The sequence below is a fragment of the Adelges cooleyi genome, unplaced genomic scaffold (genome assembly GCF_023614345.1).
Source record: "Adelges cooleyi isolate 19-005CV unplaced genomic scaffold, UGA_ACOO_1.1 ACOO_flye_CR_arks_rails_tigmint_CR_PRNA_376, whole genome shotgun sequence".
Taxonomy (NCBI): Eukaryota; Metazoa; Arthropoda; class Insecta; order Hemiptera; family Adelgidae; genus Adelges; species Adelges cooleyi.
This window is the reverse complement of record NW_026096053.1, coordinates 8959734-8984110: the sequence shown is the minus strand read 5'-3', so window position 1 is coordinate 8984110 and position 24377 is coordinate 8959734. Positions and strand designations below refer to the sequence as shown.

At 27.7% G+C, this 24377-nt stretch overlaps 4 protein-coding genes across 5 annotated transcripts; 2 read left to right on the top strand and 2 right to left on the bottom strand.

Annotated features, from left to right (window-relative positions):
• Positions 1-671: 671 nt before the first annotated feature.
• On the bottom strand, positions 672-8588 carry LOC126840891 (uridine phosphorylase 2). Its single transcript, XM_050576881.1, has 7 exons — positions 8275-8588; positions 3759-3885; positions 2921-3082; positions 2632-2817; positions 2402-2540; positions 2010-2203; positions 672-1894 (listed from the first exon to the last, which is right to left on the bottom strand). The coding sequence occupies exons 1-7, from the start codon at positions 8301-8303 to the stop codon at positions 1712-1714; spliced, it is 1020 nt and encodes a 339-aa protein (XP_050432838.1). The 5' UTR covers positions 8304-8588; the 3' UTR covers positions 672-1711.
• Positions 8589-13203: 4615 nt separating this feature from the next.
• Positions 13204-15346, top strand: LOC126840490 (mitochondrial ribonuclease P protein 1 homolog). The gene is made up of 3 exons (XM_050576264.1): positions 13204-14232; positions 14296-14432; positions 15089-15346. Exons 1-3 carry the CDS (start codon positions 13323-13325, stop codon positions 15278-15280), a joined length of 1239 nt encoding a protein of 412 aa, XP_050432221.1. The 5' UTR covers positions 13204-13322; the 3' UTR covers positions 15281-15346.
• A 141-nt stretch (positions 15347-15487) lies between these two features.
• LOC126840491 (zinc finger protein 90-like) lies at positions 15488-19395 on the bottom strand. Its single transcript, XM_050576265.1, has 4 exons — positions 18691-19395; positions 18271-18619; positions 17675-17827; positions 15488-17278 (listed from the first exon to the last, which is right to left on the bottom strand). Exons 1-4 carry the CDS (start codon positions 18849-18851, stop codon positions 16988-16990), a joined length of 954 nt encoding a protein of 317 aa, XP_050432222.1. The 5' UTR covers positions 18852-19395; the 3' UTR covers positions 15488-16987.
• Positions 19396-19529: 134 nt separating this feature from the next.
• LOC126840492 (uncharacterized) lies at positions 19530-22850 on the top strand. Of its 2 annotated transcripts, none has more exons than XM_050576266.1 (2): positions 19530-19652; positions 20724-22850. In XM_050576266.1, the coding sequence occupies exons 1-2, from the start codon at positions 19626-19628 to the stop codon at positions 21531-21533; spliced, it is 837 nt and encodes a 278-aa protein (XP_050432223.1). In that variant the 5' UTR covers positions 19530-19625; the 3' UTR covers positions 21534-22850. The 2 variants fall into 2 exon arrangements, with proteins under 2 accessions (XP_050432223.1, XP_050432226.1); XM_050576269.1 differs by having other exon boundaries at positions 19554-19853; positions 20724-22849.
• Positions 22851-24377: the final 1527 nt, after the last annotated feature.

The window sequence follows — 24377 nt, the reverse complement described above, 5'->3', positions numbered from 1 at the left end:
ATCTAAATTGAGTAAATTTACGTAGTATGTATGCAATATCTAAATTATTAAGGGGCTTGCTATTACTCTGGTCTTTTTTATCATAAGCATGCCTACAGGAAAAACTTCTATTCTTCATAAAGTAGCCCAATTTCTATTGTTTTAGTTTAAGAGACAACTTTCAACCTATTGGACTAAAATTTCTGTTTCCAAAAGCTATAATAATTTAAATGTAAAAAATATAACAATTTCTATTGTTTTTTTTTTTTAATTTTTACTGACTGCAATGTTGTTTTATTATTAAAGAAGTATAATTTTGTATGTACCTATTCTTCTTCTTTCTAAAAACTAAAACAGATTAACCTAAAAATATGCTGATATAATCAAAATGCTAATATTACCCATATTAGTGAATTTGTGGTTTTTGGAACCAAGGCTAATATCAATAATCAATATGGGATAATAAATTATTTAAAAATAAACAAACACATAGTAATAAATAATAAGTTAACAATAATTTATTTTATTAACAAAATTATACATATTAAATAAGGAGGTTCCATTTGTTCTTTATCATTTGACATTTATTTTAAATATATAATTAATCTACACTGAAAAGACTAAATAATTAACTATTTACTAACTAAACTTATTTAAGTTAAATATATTAAAAAAAAAATTAAATTATTACTATGGCTGTCAAAATTATTTTGATTATGTTGTAGACAATAATAATAAAATGGTATTCAATTTAGTTAAATATGCTTTATGACTGTGTTAATATTTTAGTTTGTTACATTTTGGTGTTAACTAATTTTACGCACAAATTATTTTTGAGCAAAAATATTGTCAGTATGAAAGCTTAATGTAATACATTGTTGTACTAAAACATCTTACAAAAACACTGATCTTAAAAATAATTCTAATTACTTAACTTATTTATTGGCATCTTATTATATCATTTAATTAAACTTAAATGTTATAGCCTCCAAGCACATTGTTCACCAGTAGTGATTAGGTCTAGTATAATTTACTAGTAGCCAACTAACTACTAAAGATTATTTTATTAAATCTTTGTTTTTTTGTCAGTGCTAAAGTATTTGGCATTGTTATTCACACTGTCTTGAAATAAATTCTTAACGTGTGGCAATTTCAGGGATAACTTTGTGAGATTTGTATAGCCTAGTATATTTGTCAGATTAAGTGGATCAAAAGATCAGAGAGAGGTTAGCTCTAGTATTGAGTAAGTATTTAATATCAGTTTTGTTTTATAATGACATAAATATAAGTAACTAATATGAAAGCTAGTTGTATTATAATAGGCTCTACAGCATTGCAATTTATCACAATTATTATGACAATAAATTGTAATGTATTAAAGTATTTTGTTGAGATATTTTTAACTTAACATTAGATTGTTTAAATTGATAGATTCCTTTATAACTTTATTCAACTTAAAATGTATTCAACAGGAACTTAATGTTTTAATATTACCTATTATATATATTTATTTATAATCTAGTTATTAATGGATTCTTTAACTGGATTCTATAGAGAGAAAAAATATTACTATAATATTATTATGAGATTAACTATAAGTACAATGAATTTACTTAATGGCTTAATAATAAATATAGAAATAGAATAAAAAATTAGTAAAAGTAATTAAATTTTAAAGAGTAATGAGTATTATTTGTATAAATAGTAAAATTTTAAATTGTGGTTAAATATGTTAATCATAGCTTTCAGATTCCTGCTGTACAAGTTTAAACCTCCTAGGACTCTTAACATTTATAGATCCACAATGATTATTTAATATCAGGCCCCTTTTTGATAAATATTTTTTTATATAACGACATACTAATTTTTGTGGTCTTTGTTGCCACTCGTCCAACACTTCCTTGGGATAATGAATCTGTAAAAAGTCAGTAAAATCATAAATGTTTTACTATTATTTTGATAGGTATAAATTAAAAATGCTTAACATTTTATTTTGATTCAAAAGGTCATTAGGTACTAATATTATGTACCTGATCGCCTTTCAGTCTATCCAACAAAGTAACGCAGACCACAGCTGCTTTGATTCCCGCGTGATGTGTGAATGCAGCAAATGCCAACGATTCCATTTCAATGTTTCTCACGCCACTTGACTTAAGTTTTTCTAAATATTCAAGTCTTTCTTCTTCAGAAAAGTCACAAAATGCTCCGTCCATGCGCCCTTGACCTGTGACACATTAATTGAATTAGAAATTTCGATAAGGGTTTGTTAGTATAAAAATTGGTGCACTTTGATAAGAAGTTATAGGCCCTACGGTATACGAGTCATAAATAAAATTGTGTATAGTGGAGGAATTAGAAGTTACAATAACCGATCTAGATAATAAAATACTAATTATGTTATAATAATAATATGTAAGTTTACCTTCGTAAAAGTCACTAGTACAAACAGTCTTGCCAATAATTGTTGGATAAGGGTCATCTGGTTCCGCCAAAGATTTTAATTCCCATTGCAACTTTCTGTCCAAGACTGAGCTCCTCTTTACAACTTTTCCCAAAATTTGCTATAAATAATTTAATTTGTTCAAAATGTGTATAAAATATATCAAATACCAAGTATGTTTAGTAGTTGCATAATTAAATTATTTCACTTACTATTTCTAAATTCGCTTGAAGCATTCCATCAACAGCTTCGTCCGAGATGACCACAGTGCCTCCTTCTATTCCGATACCTCCACTAGTGCCTATTCTAAAGAAAATTGGATCCACGACCTTAGCATGGAACATGAGTTTGATGATTTCATGTAGAAGTATGCCAACTGAAGGCATTCCCATCCCATGCTACATATCAATTTCAAAATTAAATAATTATAATTTACATATAATAAATAGTTTTTCTCTGTGCCAAAACAGAGCAATATTAAATTATACTTTATTTACTTACGCTTATACATAATACTGGTCCTACTTTGTACATCGAGTATCTGTAAGAGTAACGACTAATATCTTGTAATGTTGTACCCGTCGGTATTTTGTACGATATTTCCTCCATCAGCCGGTATGCAAATTGTTCCATACGTTTTGGCGTGCCACCCATACACACAAACTATATTTTTTAAAAATGTACATACAACTAAAATAAATACCATTAATTATGTACCAAATATATCTATCAGTTATAATTTTAATTCTATTACAAATTACAAAAACGTATTCACAACTGGTTGGTATAATTAGCTTAAATTAATTGTATAATTAAATAGGTAGGTTGCTAATTGAGGGAGGAAGTAGTGTGTAAACAGTTCCCTCCCAGGTTAGCGATTACTTGGTTGAAAAAAAAAAAGGTTGCCAATTGAAAATCAATAGTTAATTGTAGAGCCATAATTAATTTTAAAAAAATTTGTGAAGAGGCCTATAAGGAGTTTTGTGTATTGTATATTCCAAAATCTTTTATTAAAGACTAAAGAGAATGATAGTTAGTTAACGAACCAAGTGAGTACATTTTAGTTAAAATTATCTAGGTATTGGAATATTACTGTGTCAGAATATCTACAAATAGGAAAAAACTACTGCCCACCATTGGTTAATAATTATTTTAGAGCATAGTTAACTATATTAATAAGACACTTGGTTTAACTGTAAACGAATTATATTTCAGTATTACCAAAATAAATGTAAATAACTCCTATAAATATATATTTACTCGTGTACTTATTTAGTTCTTTTTCTTAGGGAAAACAGACTTGAGACATATTTACACGGTTAAAAAAATTATACTTTACTTTTACGTCGCCAAACATTGCTCTCAAATCGTGTGAACCGCTTCCCAATGCCAAGTGATAAAGGATATCCTGATCCATAAGATCGAGATGCGAATTTCTAACCAAAACGGTACTAACGTCTTCATATCTACCAGAAATAAACAAAGAATAAGTACTAGCTAAATAGTGACTAAAATGCAAAAACATTGTAGCCTACTTACGAAGGGCGTATCATATATAGGTATATGGTAGACCTAATATTTTTTTGATAATTTTAAATTAAGAAAAAATATTGTTTAATTCCTACATAAAGCATGTTCACAGTACATTTTTTTCTTGGAAACAAATTAATAACATTCTAGAATAAATTAATATACTGCTTGCTAAATACTATTTTTTATTTACTTAAAATAGAATGGTTCGTGACCATTAACGGATAAATCAAAATACAAGTTAAATATTTAAAAGGTTTCTTAGACAATTAAAAATATATATAGATGTATTACACACTGAAAAACATAATAAGATCAAAAAATGAATTAAAATTTATTTTTTACATTTTTGTTAATAAACTAATACAAATATGTAAATCGTCTTTGAATTAAAAAAGTACCTAAATTCAATTTTTAATTGTAATAACAGCAGTAGCGTATTTTCAAAAATAGTCTTGAGGGGAGCGGTGGAGGGGTATTTAAATGGTATAGTAACATAAAAAACCGTATCATCAGATAAATGCTTATATTTATATTTAGTCTGGGGGGTCCAATACCCTAAATCTTCCTTCCTTACCCGTAAATACGCATTTGCTTATAATCTATAATCTATAATATAACATATATCGATGGTGACACGGCAAAAAATCTAAGCCACACGGCTTATAACTATTGATTAGAAAAATATATTATAATTCATATATACTATAATATAATTATATGATTGAATAATTCTCAATTCTTACTAAAAAAAGTTATTGTCAACAAAAAAAAAAAAACTGGTCCGTGTCGCGGGACACGCGTTTGGAACGAAGTCCCTTTCGTATGCAGGTTTCGTTATGAAAATTATATGTGGTGCGGTCGAGCGTGATGGGTTCCCAGGAGTGAGTGGACTGGGTTCAAATCCGGCTCACCTCTCAACACATTTTGCATTTTTTTACAACTTTTTTTTAAACTTTTATGGTAATTTATATTGCAAGAAGTCTAAAAACTTATAAAATATAAATATTTTACTACTACAGAATACATTTTTACCCTTAAAAGTACTTGATAACCTACATTGCATTCTGTAGTAACAAAATATTTATACTTTATAAGTTTTTAGACTTCTTGCAATATAAATTACCATAAAAGTTGTAAAAAAATGCAAAATGTGTTGAGAGGTGAGCCGGATTTGAACCCAGTCCTCTCACACCTGGGAACCGATCACGCTCGACCGCACCACATTTTAGCGCACCGGCCAAGTTCTAGCAATGCTAATGTATCTTTACGCGAACCAATTTACCCGGTATTTCTAACTCTAATATCTCTGCTTCTTCTTAAGATAAGCTTTTGAAATTTGGAACATAGATTAAAATCATGTAGCTTAGGACACTGTAAAAATATGAGCCCTTAATATTCAGCCCTTTCAAAATGGGAGGATTTCAAAATTTGCATTTTTGTTACTGACTCACTCACTCATCATCAAAATTATAAGACACTTCCAGTATAGGTAAAAACGTGAAATTTGGCACAAAAGTGGGTCTTATAGTGTAAGTACAGAGAAAAATCTGAAAATTGCAATTTTCTCAAAATTAATGCGCTAGGTGGGGATTAATGACCTTCGCCGCACTACAGCCGGTACAGGGCGCTGTTGATTCCCACGTCTCTAGTCAGCCATCATTTGGTCGTTGTTTGTACCTTTGTTAATTCGTGTTCACATGTATGGCAGTGTAGCAGTGTTCTTTATTCTTGTTACGTTTGTCACGTGGTTTATTATAAAGTGTAACTGTACACTTAAACGTTTAGGTTTCGTTTATACGTTTATATAACTAAACTAGATTTATAGTGGCTACTTGTATAAATTCTTGCTTCACTAATTTATGAATTAAATTACACTATATTAATTATGACTAATTTAATTACTATCGTGGTTTATTAATAATTAATAAATTATTAATCATTATGCAAGTGGCTACTTGTATAAATTGTAGCTTCACTACAAAGTGTAGTTTTATGTACATATCTACGTAGTTGATATAAAAACACGTAAAAACAAGAGAAAATGTACGACGTACAATATACATTCAATGCCTCTTAAAAAAAAAACCTCGCCCATAATACTGAAGCCCGCCAAAAGGAATGATATCCCCTACAAAAACCTAACCGTAAAAAAAGGCCAAGTTTCAGACCCCCTCCCAAAAACGTCAGCCTACCAAAGTAGTGATATCTACATTGTGGCCAAGTCTGCTATTTATTTGGTTCATAACCACATTTCACTCCTACTTTCATGAGCAACACTGCTCTTTTATTTGTATTGCTTAACACTTGGCCAGTTTCTGAATTAAGCATGAAACATCGTTATCAAATGTACTCACTTAGGAGTTATGTGGGAGATGGGAAGAAGAGAACTCAGAAAAAAATAAAAAGGTTCAGATCCCCTCTCGAAAAAATTAACCAATCAAAGTAGTGATATTAAAATTGCGGCCAATTCTGTTTTATGCCTCATTCAGAAAGGTCATATTTCATTCAGAAACTGGCCAAGTGATAAACAATACAAATAAAAGAGCAGTGTTGCTCATGAAAGTAGGAGTGAAATGTGGTTATGAACTAAAGAAATAGCAGACTTGGCCACAATGTAGATATCAATACTTTGATAGGCTGACTTTTTTGGGAGGGGGTCTGAAACTTGGCCTTTTTTCACTGTTAGATTTTTGTTGGAGATATAGTTTTCATAACGCGTTACATTTTTTCTTGGTTAGGTCCCCTCGCTAACCCGAGATAAGGAACTTCGTTCCAATAGTAAAATCAAAAAAAGAACGTTTAGTGGCCATCCTGAAAACTATGAAATATGTCGCTTAGACCCTTTTGCCGTGTACCATCGATATTATGCTAATAATAATAATAATAATAATACCTAATATGTGTTATATAAGTAGATAACATAACGTAGGTATCGTATTTTGAGTGTATGGACCACGAATGGAATCGTAAATAAAATTAACCTAGCTAGCACGTGTACATACATATGTTAAGATAAAAACAAATCGTAACAAAACACATTATTTTTTTTATTTTTCTTCTCATAACCATGCGATTATATTCTACATGATTATTACTTATATGAAAAAATTATCATCATGTTTTAGACGAATGGTATTGTAAATTCTATTATGATTTAAAGAAAAGATAATTAATATTCATGAAAAAATGCATACCTGTTTACATAGTAATAATTGTATTATATTTTATTATGTTATACATACATACCTATATATATCTACCTATATAGTTATCATAAATCATTAATTAGGTCGCCAAATACAAAAAAAAAGGCCGCTGTTTAAAGTGCCTATATTGCACTATAGCCAATAATAAAATTCTCATTATTTACGCGTTAAAATTTAAACATATTTCTATAGTTTTTTTTAACGCTTAAAAATTAAAATATTTTAGCCTATTAGAAAAAATTTGTCTGCCAATGTAAACTACTAATTTGTATAAATAATTGTGAATATTAAAAGCATATTAGTTGATAACGACATTGCTGTAACTAACGTCAACAATTAAAAAGACAAGTCAAATTATTTTTTAAAAATATCACACACACACACAATGTAGTTTAGCTTAGCCTAGCCAAGATTTTTAAAGGAAAGAGACGAGAAATAATTAAAATAAATCCTTGATGGACCGACAAAAAAAATAACGGGAGAAATCAACACCGATTATAATTAAACCCTTTTCATTTAAGTTTCAAGAGTGATACAGAGCTTTTAAAAATATAAAAATATATGAATATTTTGAAATTATTTATAATATTGTGGAGCGATATAAACCAATATGTTTTCATAAAAAAACAATGAAATTCGCAATATTATAATTAGTTGATCGCTTTACTTCGATAACATTTTATACTAAATTATAATTTTTTTTACTTAAATGATCTATTATATAATTATTCAATTATTTATGAATTAGTATGGTTCGAAATCTGTTAATAGTTTATGAGTAGTATAGTAAACATAAGTAGTTATAAAGTAATTAATTGTCGCAGTGACCTGTGTACCATTCATAATAAAACAATAATAGTTATACCTATGTACAATAATATTAAATAATAGTAGTTTTAACTAAAAGGTAATGATAGCAAAATTTCGCTAAAATTAAATTATGCCTTAAACAATAAAACATTTTTCACGTTTATAAAATATATGCTAGTATAATTAAAAATCTACATATCTACATATCTCTTCTCGCAAATAAAATGTAAAATAAAAATATTAAATAATTAACATTTTTTTTATTTTTAATTATTATGGTGATTTAGTTAAAAAATAAAAACTCACTCGTCGTTTTCTTCTTGAAAAAATGACATGGTTCACAAGTTTTTCTTTATAGGATATAAACGTAAAGATAATATTATGTTATTTTTTTCCTTTTGACGCAACACGGTCTAGCCTGGTGGGTGTTCACTTTCAAGATGCTCGATTTAAATACTAAAGAGTATTTAAACAAAAGCAAAAAAAAAGTGTCGATCTAAAACTCAACAGTTGCGCGAACACTTCGGATGAACATTATATACTGAATGAAAGGCGTGTTGCAAATGAGCGCATGCCTCTATACAACCACAGTCGATCGATTGTCTAACACTACTGGCTTGTAAGTGTGCATGCGCCTTTTCTCCAACATATTGTCACGCATCTCGTCACCCATATCAGCATCGTTATACTAAAAAAAAAAACTAAAGCGAACTATAGTGAAGGTCTCGAGGGCGGGACTATAAGAACTTCTCAGAAGCGGTTTGAGTCGGTTTTAAATCAGTCCCGAAGTATTAATGGGAACGGAAAGCGTCAAATACTCAAATGTTATACAAATAAAGACTAAAACGTGAAGTCTACTTCTGAAAGTCACATTTGTAGTGTCTACCGAACTGATTTCAATTATTTTTTTTATTAAGTATAACATTTCTCTATGGAGGCTAAAAGACCGATTTTTTATTTTTGTCTTCAAAATTTGATTATAAGCGTTTATATTTTTACTTTTTATGGTATTTCCTAATACAACCATTTCATTTTCTGATAGCTAAATCAAAAATCTGCTTATAAACCACATAGAGAAAAAAGTAAGGTTCACATAAAAAATATAAAAATTGAATTCCGTCTAATAGATATGCCGGAAAATGACTTCTACGAAAGTCATTTTTTATCAACCTTACCCATAATCGAGAAAAATAACTTTAAAAGTTTTATAACTAGAAAAACTTAATATGCTATTACATTAAAATTAGTCGGCATACTTAAAAGTGTTACTAGATAAATTTTGTAAAATATTTTGTATAATAAATCTTTTTCCCCTTAATAAATTGCGCTTTCTGTTCTCCTTAAGTATAAATTCCCACTTAAAAAAGTAAGAAACCCCCTCAATTAATATATTATCACAAGACAACCGTTTCGATTTAATTATTAATTTTTACAGCGATTTTTAATTATTTTTCATTGCTAAGTTACGCTTTTTCTATTTCAATCTATACACTATATAGTATACTATATACCTAAGACTAAATATAAATATATATATATTTAATATATATTATATGATTCGTTCCTTCGAACTATATTATGTTTATAAAAATAATTGGCACAGAAAAATGCAAGTGGCCTAAAATGTCAACTTCCCTAAATAAATATTGATTTTAGCCCCCTCGGTTGAACAAATTTTAATTTATTCAATATTAAATGGCTATTCGCTTAAAACCACGCAAAGGTGCTAAAGTAATACTTTAAAATGTTGAAATGTTATGCGTGGAGTGGGTAACGTGAAGTGATTAGGTTGGATAGATAATAAAATATAAATTGTCATGGTTTGGACATATTAAAAGAAAAGAAAGATATTAAATAGTAAAAGTCATTAGGGAGATCAGTGTAAATGGATTAATGACGGTTTACCACCAACTATACTTAAAATTTAAGAGTAGTTGAATGGTATTGAAACTATAGGTTAAACCGTTAACTCTACTTAGATTTCAAGTATAGCTGGTGCAAACGACATTAAGTTTACAATATGTTTTCTTCGGCTTCAGTGGTTGTAAAAAATGTTTGTATGTTTTACATTCAATTATTTATTCAACATAATTTAGAATTTGCTTTTTTATAAAAGAAGTAGAGGAGAGTAAAAGAGTTTGGTTTTTAGTAATTATTGTATTTAAATTATTTTATAATAGTCACAGGTCTATATGAATAATGAATTATTACATAAATTTCAAATAAACACTTCGATTTGAATCTGTAATGGTATAAATATAAATATCGATAAAAACACTATAATGACAAAAATGTGTTAAAAAAGCCTCATAAGCTAATAAGTAATAAGTATAAAAAAAACAGAGTAAAATAAAAAAATTACAAAAATGTATTATATATTTAATTTGTTCATAAATAATATTAACATGTATTAACAATAAGTATTAATAAGACGTAATTCGATAAAAAAAAATACAATTAAAAATAAATAATTAAACTGCATCGAAGCTAAAACAATAATATTGGAAAACCCCAAAACAATTATAAAAGGCAAAAATAATAGTAGTGAAAAAATGTTGATATATACATAGGAAATGCCTCACTGCTTAGTCAGCTGTGTGAACAGTTCGCTCTGACCGTGAAAAATGATTTTTGCAGCTCTATTTTTTTTTTTTAATCAACAGGCAAGTATAATATTTTAACGGACGGCCAAAGGTGAACAGTAAACGTAGTAGCATTGAGTATATATTATATTGAGTAATATATACTCAATGGTAGTAGCCATCCAGAAGCGATGGCTTGATGGCACCAACAACTGGAGTCGCGATGTCACTGCGTCACCGACCGCCGTCTTCTTTGTCTGTCACGTTGAGTTCAATCTTTCGATTGTCTCCGATCTGGAAATAACTATATACTAAGATTAGATTAAAACATTTTGGCCGAGGGTTTAATAAAAAATGAGCTAATAATTACAGCAGAACATATGTCGACCGACAATTAGTTGAACGTTATCAAATTTGGAACTAATTCGATTATTTTTTAAATTTAACCCTTTGAGGCACACATTTAATTTTCTTTTAGTTTTTTCGAATTATTTTGATGGTAGTTTCAATAAAAAAAAAAATAGGTAGTTTCAATGTAATACCACTATGACTCGAAGGGCAAGTAAGAAAAATATTTACATTTTTTTTTTTAGTGTTTCGCTCGATTTTAAAAAAGGTGAAGGAGTGAACTTTTAAAAATGTTGTCTCATGTGTTCAGGTACGATTTCTGATCTATAGTGAAAGAAGAACGATTTGGTTTAGCAGTATAGAAAATGAAAATAAAAAGACATCATTGTAAAAACATTAATTCCTAAGCTGCGCATCGAAGCTGAACAAATCTAAAATTCCGCTGTATATATAAATATAAACCCCTGTAAGGACGAGAAAAATAACAGCCAGTTGAGGGGAAGCCAAATATATACAATTATAATTATTGCATGATACATAAAATAATAGTTTGCGACGCTCTGGTCCAAGACACTCGTTTAACACCGATTTCATAATATTATTCATAATAAATACCTTTCATATGAATGCCGCACCAAAACAACAGTATCTCTGTGTTGAGTTCTTTATCCCACGGTCCACGGATCGTTTTGTCTGACTCCACAACGACCGTCGGACGCGTGGGCGGATTGTAACACTCTGAGGGTAGCTTATCGGTCTGGCCCGACAGGGTACAGGTGCTAAACATATCAAAAGTAAATAAATATTCGATTTCATTTATTATAATTTTACACATTTGAGTTTTGACCAAAAAAAAGTACAGTTTATATATGAGGCGCCTAGTTCCAAAACCAGCTATACAATTTTTGAAAAACAATGTAAGTGTTATTCGCAGTTCTATAGTAAGAGCCGAACTTGGATAAAATAATGGCAAAAATATTTGTATAAGAATTTAGTATTTATTTAAACAAAAATGGTCGAATGGTCTAAATAACATTTGACAATAACCGGTCGAAAAAATTTAAGTAGTTGTAAAAAAATAATACATATTTGTTGGTTAAACGCTTCAGACACAAATAGTGTAATGCAGAATACTAAAAAAGGATATTAGTCGTGTAATCTTATGTTTGAATTTTCCTGTTTGGTACTAAATAAATACTATATAAATAATAATAATAATAATAAAAACTGTATAAACATACGAGTACATTTAAATTAGTCGACAAATGGAAATATTCGACGTTTGCGAAAATTCTGTCGTTTTAGATAAGCATAATACTTATTTATTTATTACTTAATTATTTATTTGAAAAGTCACAGTAAACACAAAATAAAATTTCCGAAGAAATCACTGAACTTCGTTAAGAAAAGAAATTGTTTTGAGTTGACGTAACAGTAATGATTATAGTTTATTTATTGTCTAGATGATTCTTAATCTTCCACTTATTAATTGTGTATGAACAAAATATATTGTTAAATGTTATAACTACGGCCGTTACACCATAAATATGTTTAGCCAATACCAATTGTTTATGCAATAATAATGCATAATAAAAAAAATATAAACTAAATAATGTTTAAAAAAAAATACATAATGAATTCAAATAAAATAAATATCGTTATTTTTTTTTTTTTTTTATATTTAAGAGGCTTCAACATCTGAGGTTATTAGACATAAATATCGTTATTATAAATTTAAAATGAAACGAATATGTAACAAATGTTACTTTAGAAGCTACATATTTGATCTCATAATAGTCTTTTTTTCCAGATTATTGCGAAAGTAGATTTTTGAATAGCTCTTTTATTTACTTAAAAATGTATACTAAGAATTTGAGAAAATAAAATGAGATTTATATACAATTTTAATTGAAATTTCAAAAATCGATTCCCACAATAACCTAGAAAAGATAAATTCAAATATTTGTTGCAAATTCAATTCAAATTATTGAAATCGGTCCATCCTAAGTATGGCTATTTTTTTAAGGTTTTTGGTCTGAAACGTACAAAAAACAAACCGCTATATATTTGATTTGTTTTACAAAAACACCATTAAGTTATAATATTGTAATATTGTAATCATTTAAATTAGCACAGGAAAGAGGGATCTATTTTGATATTTTTAATTGTTTTATTCAACTTTCTTAACGCATACTGACTATCTATAGACCATAATCGTGGTCCAAACCACGGTTTAAGATAATATAAATAATAAGATAACAATCAATATCTTAATTTGTTGTCCAGACTGCAGACTTATCAGCTCACGGCTCACGCTGCCGGTCACCGTTGCTGAAGCCTAAGCCATAGATAAGTATATAAAAGCCTGAGCGCTCCGAAATTTATGAAAGCAGAAGTTAGAATATTAAACTGTATAAAATAAAAATGTTTTTTACCAGGTTTGGGCTAATAGTGTTAAATAACTTAAGGCCATGTACCAAAAACTTTAAACTTCCTAAAAAGTGTTTTAGTTCTTTAAAAGTTTGTACTAATGTACCCAATGTTAGTCGATATTACTGTATGAAATCTGAGGTTTCAGAAACGTCAAATGATGAAAACCATTCTGTTAAATTGTATGAAAATATTGACTATGACAAAATTACCGGTGGTGATGAAGAAACATTGTCAAAATTAAAACGTTTAATACTTGAAATTGACTTACTTTATGAGAGTGGTGAACAAATACCGAGCCAACTCAGAACTGATCAATGGATAAATTTGTTAGAATTACATTCTCGATCAGCACGTATGAAACATTTGAGATATTTGTTTTTGATTGAAAAAAAAAAAGAAAATAGAGTTGTTCGAAAATTAGAAAAACGGGCTGAACGTTTGGAACGTTATGCAAATACTCCTCAAAATGATCACATTGAATATGGGTTACAAAGAAATAGTATGTTCCATAGAATATATGAACAACAGATAAATTCTTATTACAATTATCGTTTATGCGAATCAATGTTATATGGCCAAAACATTATAATTGATTGTAGTTATGATGGACATATGTCGCTTAAAGAACAATCAAATTGTGCCAAGCAGTTATTATTATTGTGGTCTTATAATCGCACGCATTGTGATCCATTCAATATGACGTTTTGTAACGTTGATAAAGAAGGTAAGGTGTTTAAAGGTTTGAGCAAAACAATAATTAATGTCGATGAACCATCATTTCCATTTAACTATACCAACAAAAGTTACTTAGATTTGTTTCCAAGGGAAAAATTAGTTTATCTTACACCACATTGTAACAATGTGTTACAGAAGTTCAATTATGATGATGTTTACATTATAGGTAAGTATCACTATGAACCTATTTAATAGTATGATTCAAGTATTATCTAATTCTCTTGTAAAGGTGCTATGGTCGATAAGATGAAAGTTGAACCATTATCATTAGCTAAAGCAAAACGAGATAAATTAAGAATGGCCAAGTTACCACTTGATTTATACTTGGATTGGAAACAAGGAACAAAAAATTTAACTATCAACCAAGTAATAGAAAATTGTTTTATTAACATAGACCTTATACTTATAGACTTAGCATCCGGGCGGTGCAATCATTGTCGTATTTCCATAAAATTAAAAAAAATACATTTATGAATATCTTATTACTTTGGTAATGGGGAGACTAATATGCATGTGCAAAGATCACCAGGTCAAGAAGAAAAGTGCTTATAAGTCTGCATGCTAGAATTACATCATGCTCTGACCAATAGTATTAGGTCTTTGATTAGTTTCTACAATATGTTTGTCTGAAATTAAATTTGAAAAAAAAAACAGTTTACTTTATTTCCTCACAAACATAAATGACGTTGTTTATTAGTTTTTACTTAATCTTAAACAGTTATAAAACTCTTGATTCCATAGTTATATTTATTATTAGACGTGTTTAAAATATTTATCCCATTATCTTAAACATTGTTTTGGTATGATTGCACATACACATTAATTCTGTACTCGGTAGTACAAAATTTTCCTCCAATAATATTATATGCTATTAATATTTGTACTGTTGTTACTTGTTTATAAGATAAATTAATATAATAGAATTATTATTTTACCAGTCGTCCATAGACATTAGAATAGAATGATGATGAAAAATTATTTTTTATAATACTATTATTTGTACATATATACAACTTTTTTAGATGATAATGATTATGGCTGACTTAAAAATAGACAACGATTGGACGAATGCATTAAGACATATACCCAGAAGAAAACTTTTGGAAGTTGATGCCTATCAAAGAGGCTACCGTGGAAACAACAAAGTTACAGCCAAACGGATTAGGGAAGATTTTAAAAGGAATTCTGTTTATGATTTATTACTTAAAAAGTAATTTTATAGTATACATTGTTTATCGTAAATATTAATAAATGATTATTTAATTAACGAGAAAAAAAAAGAGAAGTGAAATTTAATCAACCATAAAAAATGTATCGAGGCTTAGTATTAATGAGCATTGATGCTTCCAATTAGGATGCGATTCTCTTCAATACCAAGTTTATTACAATTTAAATGGTAAAATTTGTACTGTAACAATGCTTAGTTGAAAATTAACATCGATTTAATACACAATGCTCATATATAAAAGTAATGTACATTGGGCTTCTTCTCAATGATGTAAAACAGAATCATCTAACATCTATTTTTAAGCAAAACAAAATATTTTCACTTATTTCAACTTAAAGTATAATTACAACCATTCATCTCGGTTCATATATTAATAATTAATTACATTTGTTTTACATTAATATATTAAATTACAATGGGTAACATAATGAGCTATTATGTGGATCAATCTACTATTTCAATCCATGAAAAAGCTTTAATACATTTATAATTTGCTATACATATTATAGTATTTTGCCCATCCTTCATTATTTTTTATTTTATACTAAATGAGATTAACAATAAATGAGTGAATAAGTATAATAATAAATGTTTCATACAAGTTGGGTTGGCTTAAGATATATATATTCTGCCCCTGAACTGGGAAAAATAGTAATCCAATATTCTATGTATATCATGATATATATTATACATCATGTATACACATGCAAAAAGGCCACTAGTGTCTATTTCAATTATTATTCTTTGGCTGATTGGTACACCGTCTACCTCTAAAGTTCTTACATAGAATCATTAAAAAAAAAACACAATTAGAATAAAAATGGTAAGTACTTATACTTAGAAAATATTAATTTGTTAAAATTGCACATAAATAATTTAAAATATTTACTGATAATAAAGCAATCAGTGACATAATTTGGGGAAGTAAAACTCATGATTTACATAACATAACTATTTATACTTTTAGATACATTTTTATCTTAATTCATTTTACTATAACGAACAATAATTTATATAAGTACCTACATTGTTTTGAAAACAAAACAAAGAATATTGAACATTAAGTCATAAACTAAATAAATAATATATTCTTAGAACATATGAAATTTGTCCCTCGATTTCAAGAAATACAGCTAGCTGATACTTTTAATTTTTATGATAATTGCTTATTACAATAAATAATCAAATAGCATTTAGAATTTTCTAAAAAAAAACAAAAATATAGATATTTTCATAGAGTTTAAGAAACTACTATTACTAATACTATTATGAATTTTATAAAAACAATTGATCAAATAATTTAACATAGGTATTAGCCCTATTTACACAATTAATATATATTAAAAAAAGAATCGAATCTTTCCCTTTTGAGAAAAACATAAGATCATTAATATGTCTTATGGCAGGCCAATGTCTTATGGCTTCATCCCAAAGGATGAAGGGGGATGAATTTCAACTCCTAAATTTAAACTTTGCATGAGACCATTATAAGGAAACTATGGTTCAAGTTTTTAGCACCACGGGAAGTGCACCAATAAACATTGCAATATTTTCATTACACAAATTTTTTTTTTGACCCCCAGACATAAGACATACTAATGTCAACCATGAATCGCACGAGTGACAAGGAGTATAAATGACATGCAGAATTTTTTTTTTTTTAACAATACTAGGGACAATACTTATTTTTAACTTAAATAACAGCATGAATGATAGAGTTTAATCTTTTTGCAACGTGACCCTGGACATGGTTATGTAAATGATCACGACGATAAAATGCTTTCCCACATTCTACACAAACGTGTGTCTTTTCACCAGAGTGAATTACATAATGACGTACCAAATGTTCATTACGTTTGAATGTTTTGGAGCAAACTTCACAAGTGTATGGTCTTGTAATGCTATGACTAAGTAGATGCCTGTCTAAATGTTCTTTACGTTTTAAGCCCGCTCCACATTCCTTGCAAATAAATCTCCGTGCTACCTGTAATAAATAATTAGATAACATGTGACTTAGATTTAACCTGTATTAGAAAACAGATAATAATTTACAGACAATAACGGAAAATAATAAATAATATACTAGAGAGCCGAGACATGCAAAATATATAAAAACTAATAAGTTTCATTTGTCTTGCAAAAAGTATGTTTTTTTTTCACAGTATACATCTTGTGTCTGTATTCTGCAATAGCTGAAACTAATATGTTTAATTTTGCAGTATAGATTAATGTAATACTATTCAATATAAGTATTGAAATATATTAGTTTTCAAGGCAAAACAAAACATACTAATTTTCGTAAAGAAATGAAACACGTTATTTTTTTTAACAGGGGTCATTATGTTGTATTTAATTTTTAGATTATTAGATTAATAATTACTTTATGGTTGGCAAGATGATGCTCTAACAAATTTTTATCAGAATAAGCCATTAAACATTCAGAACAACAATACAATCGTGACCCATCTGAGGATGTAACTATTTTTACATCACCTAGGCCTTTTCTTCGTTTTCCTTCTTGTGGAGGAGACATCTAAACAATAAACAAAAGAATAATTATTACAATAGCACTTTAATGTGTTAAATTATATAAAGACGCAAGACATTTTAAGTCAATTTCAAAGCTGTTCTTTGGCCTTTGCAAGGACACAATAATGAAGATCCCAAGTGTTGGTCAAAATATAGCATAATATTTACTGTTATCAATTTATTGTGATTATTTGCAAGTAATTACTTGCAGATCTTCAGAATACAAATTTTTAATTAATCAAAAACCTACATTAGGTACCCCATTAAATTTCTCAAAGATTAAATTTGATGCCTTTAAAAACATATTTTTTCACCCTTTTATCCTAAATACAATGTCATTAAAGAAACCTTGTAAAAGTAGGTGTAGTGGGTCCTTAGTTATAAAATTATTTCAGTTTTAAGGCAAATCCTACAAAAATCCACACATGTATATAAAATTATTCTTACCTTAAGAAATTCTCTAAAACTTGTTAAGTATTCAGCAACTCTATTGTCAGAGTGTAATGCAGCGAAACCTTCCCATTGACCAAGCCTTTCCAGTTCTTCTGTTGTTAATGGGTCAGTCATTGTAGATGCATCTAAAGATAGTCTTGCTTTTAGTTCATTATCTTGCGATCTTATAGTATCATGTTTATAAAACGTCTGCTGTATCTCTACTTGCTTGCAGTTTTGATGGAATTCATTTTTATCTAAATTTCTGATATTATCAGCATAAGTATCAAAATGAGTTTTCAATTTTAATGAATTTTGAAAGTCTATGTGCCTATGGTCACATAATATATCGTTTGATTGACATCTATAAAACAAATGTAAACATACAATAATAATAACAAAGGTCTAATAAAAAACATTGTTAATATATTTTACCTAGAATCACTAAGAACTTGTGGTATTGCTGATTGGTTCATCATTGTTTGCGAGGAAGAATTATGAAAATTAGTTGAAGAATAACGACTTGTTTGATTGGAAAAATATATTTGAGGTAATGTAAAGTTTGACATATTTTTGTATGTATTTATACTATTCATTATAAATAATTAGTAATCTAGTTTTTCTATTTTGTTTTGCTAACTTATAATAATTTTGCTTTAAGATTATTAGTATTGTGGTAAGTACAAAGACGTTATGAAACAACTTACTAGTTATTCAGTTCTTTTTAAAAAAAAACTGGTTCCATTTAAAATAAATAAATAAAATTTAAAAAAACAGTATAATATATTATATATAATTCAATGTTGTATTATTTGATAAAATGTTATCGATGGCCACTTATTACTTAATATTTAATAACAAAAATAAATTTCCCGAATAATACTGTTCTCTTTTTTTTTTACAAAAACTGTTTTGTATTAAGGGTTTGTGAATCAAAAATTTAAACATTTAACATTTGCCGGTAAGTAACACGATCGTGCGATACTGTCTTTAGAGTCTGATTAATCGTCAACACACGTATTATGAACTTGTTTTTTGAAAAGGCTGAACTAACTACTAAGACAATATTATTTTACTTAAGGAAGAGACCAGTCATCCGAGAACAAGACCTGCCGGCGTGTTATCACTTATCGGCGTAAATCTACTATCACACGATTGTGAAAAAAAAATAAAGACTGAACCTAGAAACAACTCTTGCTGTAGTAACAATATAGGTATAATGGTAATTGGTAAATAACGAAAAGTATCAATCATGGTACACATTACATCATTATGTTCATTGTTATTTGTTGTGGTTCATACTACATCAAATGTTTGGACTATTTAAGAATTGAGATACGGATAGTATAGTGTATACCATCTACCACCAAATGAGTGTCAAAGCTGTTAAGTGTTTGGTTAGCACATAATTCTTATTTTATTTATTATATTATTTCAAAACGGATGAAAGTGTTATTTAATTTACATCAATCAATTAATGTACGATCCGTTAATTTAAACTTCAATACAATAGTATACGCTTAAAACTTTTCAATTATAAACTCGTTTTGATTGATTAAGTTTTTAATACAATTTGTTTTCCAAATTTTATTTTAACAGTAAGTAGAGTTAACAACAAAAATCGTAACGTTCTTTAAATTAATCGGAATCAGCTAAAAAAACATTTGGAATTATATATTTTCGAATATTATTATCGATAAAATGGAAAATATCTTATACCTGACAGTGGGGTGACCTACTATCAACTAATACATTAATTACTTAGATTCCGTACAATAGATCACACAAAGATTTTATTTTGTATTTATAATAAGCACTATGTTTTATTATACTAAATGAAAATTGTTAGAATATTTGTATGCAATAGGGTTGGGACTTTCAAAATCCGAGTTAACAAAAAACACATCTACATTACATAGATGGTGCTATTTTTAAGTATTGAAGAAATGTAACAATAATAAACATGTTATTAAACGTTTTAATAATAATTTTGAAAGAAAAAACCAATAAAATTTGAATTATACATTGTCACATTTGTATCAATATCGCCACAAATACTTATTTAATAACTTTTTAATCATTTTTTTTTACCAAATATTTTTAACTTGGATATTTTTATACAAATTGTTTTTATATGAGTTTATTGTTTCTTATAAATTTAATAAATGGCTACAGTAGGTAGCATATTATATGGAAATCATAATATTTCAGATTCTACCTTTATGTTATGCAAAAAAAAATTGGTAAATTTATACTAGTTAAAAATATATTACCAGGATATAAGTTAATATAGATGTATATTTTGTGTATCTGGTTGTTTTCTATTAATTAGTTTCACTTTATTATTGCAAGTAGATATTTAATTTTGGAGATGCCTAAAAAATAAAATATTTTGGAATTTCTAATTTATATCCCATAATAACATTATGAATTAGTTGCTTTATTGATTTTGTTTACTTTTTTTTTAGATAAATAAAAAGGAAAATATGGAAAATAGTTTATTGGAGGCAATTAAATCTGGTAACATGGGATGCCATTCTGAGTTAACCATTATTCCTATTTCTCAAAGTTCAAAAACCAGTAGTAACAGTCAGTATGCAGTTTCGTCTACATCTCCTCAGAGCACAGTTTCATTGTCATTAGTCCCTAATGCGAGTGGTGGAAGCAGCAAAAAAAAGCATTCATTACCATCCAACTCGCAAGGTGGTGCTCCTCGGAAACGAGGAAAGACGAGCTTACCTAATTTAAATCACATGCCTTATGATATGAACAGTTATAATCCTCTCTTAGACTTAACCATGAATCGTAAACACTATCCAAATTATAATACTCAACCTGAACAACAATGGCCGTTTAATTTACCCCTCAACTATCCTGAATTTCTTATGAATTTTAATCAAGTAAACAAAAGAAAACCATATGCCTACGATCAACCTAAAGAAAAGACTGCTGTGAATTATAATAAAGAAAATACTCATAATAAAACAAAACATTATAAACATGAACATATGCCGCCTCCTCAAATTACATCGGACAGAATATCGGGTCAACTAGAAAATGTTGAAAAGACATTTGACATTGATTCGTTAAGTAGTGAAGATGGTTGGGCCAAGTATAAAGAATTATTAAGTGTAATTGAAGAAATGTCAGGCTCGATCAGACCGATTTACACTGGCTGCAAGAACTCAACTGAAAGGTTGAAAAAATCAATACACAAGGCAAAAACATTGGTAAGTGAATGTCTAAAAGAAGTGGAAAAAGTATCAAGGCAGCTATAGTTACTGATTTTTTTGGGTAAAGGAATTTATAAAAACAATGTTGTAATTAAAACAAAATGTTATACTTACGTAGTGCTTTAATAATGTACATAATATTGAGTAAGACATTGGGTGATAAGATTTTACGTGGAACAAAAATTAAAAAGAGAAAGAAACGACCTGAAGTGTATTGGCGTTTGTTAGATTGTAAAATTACATTGTTCTTCAGGCTAATTTAATTAATAGATGCATAACTAAACACTAGTGAATTTAACGTATCATATTATACAATGTGGATTTAACTAAAAAAAAACTAAAATGATTTAAAGATTTTTGTTGGTTTTTATATTAATTAATAAATATAACATACCATATAAATATTCATAGAATTTCAGTTTTACAAATAATATTTGCACAAAATATGTCTTTTGTTTATTATAAGGTATTAATTGTTAATTATACTATAATTACATGTAGGTATATATACTTTAAGTATAATCTTAATTAATTTGTTTAATAGTTAAATTTATTAAAAACTTAAGCATCTGGCAAAGTGTACAATAAAAGGTAGTTCATACATACTTCTTAAATGTTTTGTCAATAACAAATTAATAGTAATTAAAACAGATTTTCAAACTTGAAAATAACTTTTAATTACATCAGGGTATTTTTGTTCTCTATTTGTCATGTTAAACAGATTAAATTATGAATTTACAATATTTGATACAATAAAAGTTTTGTTAATTTTGATTTATTTTACTGTTATTAGTAAATACAACTTTTTATAGAAAGTCAATTATATTATTATTGAATCAAAATAATTTAAACATTTTTAATATAAAAATGTGTTGTATAACATTATATTTTTTTGTTTTGTGTTCGTTGTAGTATATCAATAAGTCATATGTAATAAGAAATAACAATATATATTTACATTATTATCTAATTACATCTACATTATTATCATTTCATTGTTGGTTAAAAAGATTTTTAAAGGATGTCATAATTTAAAAAAGTATAAACATAAATATATAAATGTTTTTAAATGTCATAATAGTGTGTGAGCTTCTTGTTGACTTATCGGGGTCCGAAAATTAGTTTTGTGTACTTGCCTATAATAATACCAACAGACTATTTCATTTTATTCTCGAACATTAGGTAGAATTTTTGACAACTGTAAATGATAAAAAAATTATTAGTCAATGGAGTGTAATTTAAAAAATGTAGTATTAAGTATTAATAAAATAATGTACAATTTTAATGAAATTTGTTGTTTTCCATTGTAATTGGTATAAATATTTACCACCTTAAGTTTACATTTTTTTTAAACTATACATGTATATTAAACAGGGTATACCATTTAATACATGTCTATATTATTATTGAGTTCATATAAATTGGTTTCTCCTATTTTAAATAAAAACTTTTAAGAAGATTATTATAGAATATGTTTTATTTTAATTTTAGTTTTAAGAAAAAAAAAAATGATTGTTTATAATCTATAATACAGATTCTATATTATAAATAATTATGTTAGACGATTATGTTTACATTGTAGATTGTATGTTATAATAATATTTATACAGTGTAAGCTATTTAGGTACATGTTTCAAACGAAACCAAAAAAAATGCAACAATTGTACAAAATAATAAAGTATTAATAATCATTATTTTTTTTATTTTACTGGTAACCAAATATAATATACATATAATAATTTATTGAAAAAATATATTTCATTTTACGTTTAGTACCTGGTTTTTATTTATAGAATTCCTTGTTGTGCATAGAGAAAAATAAACAATTGTACTAAACAAATTCCGATAACAAAAATCCTTAAATATTTAGTCCTAAATACTTAACAGTAAATATCTCGACTCTCCACATTAATTTTGGAAGGGGTTTATATTTAAAAAACTGTATTTCATAATTTATAAATTATATTTTAAATAGGTGTTTACTTGCAAAATGTCAACTGCTATTAGACTTTTCACCTCTTTTGTAATGGAACTCGGGGGTTGTCGAAATTTTGGTTTGAGGCAATGTGTGAATGCCTGTCTTATCAATATTTTATAAAAATATTCGACTGAATCCGACCGTTTTTCGCGAATATATAGCAAATTAAATTTGACGGTTGAATTTTTTTTCTACTTTTCTAGGTTTAGAAGTATGAAGGAGTTGACTTTTTCTACTAAAGTACCATTTACATACGATTTCGGATCTATAGAGGTGCTACACGAGTAATTTGGTCCATGTGAGCCCAAGTTAAACAAATTCGAGTGGTTAAAAAAGTAATAATACTTTGAAGTCCTTTTCTCGAGAATACGTAAAACGTAGACAATTTTGGGCATAAAAATTACTAAAAAATGGGTGGTTGCAAAACACTTATATCTCCTCTCGAATTGCGCCCATGATGATAGATTATTTTCGTTTTATATTAAAATTAAAATTTTGTCAATACGACCATTTTTTTTAAAAAGTAGTATGTTATGTAAATGGCCTCAATTACCTTTACTGACTAGGGTCTAGGACACGATGTAGAGAAAATATCTTCTCTACATCGTGATCTAGGATAAATATAATTGAATTTGATAGGAGATATTTTAGCACCCATAAAAAAGATGTTAAGCTTTTAAAAAAAAATTGAAATCGGCCCGGTAGACACTTCAGAAAGTGACTTCGTGTTTTAGTTTTTATATTTGTAAAACAAATTGACGCTTTCCGTTCTCCTTAAGTAAATTGTGAGAGCTGGATAGTATGTAGTAAATAGTAATATATTTTAATAAGAAAAATAATGTCGTGCGATAATATTAGGTGATCTACAAAACAAATATTTTACACTATTTACACGCCTTGCGTGTTTAATA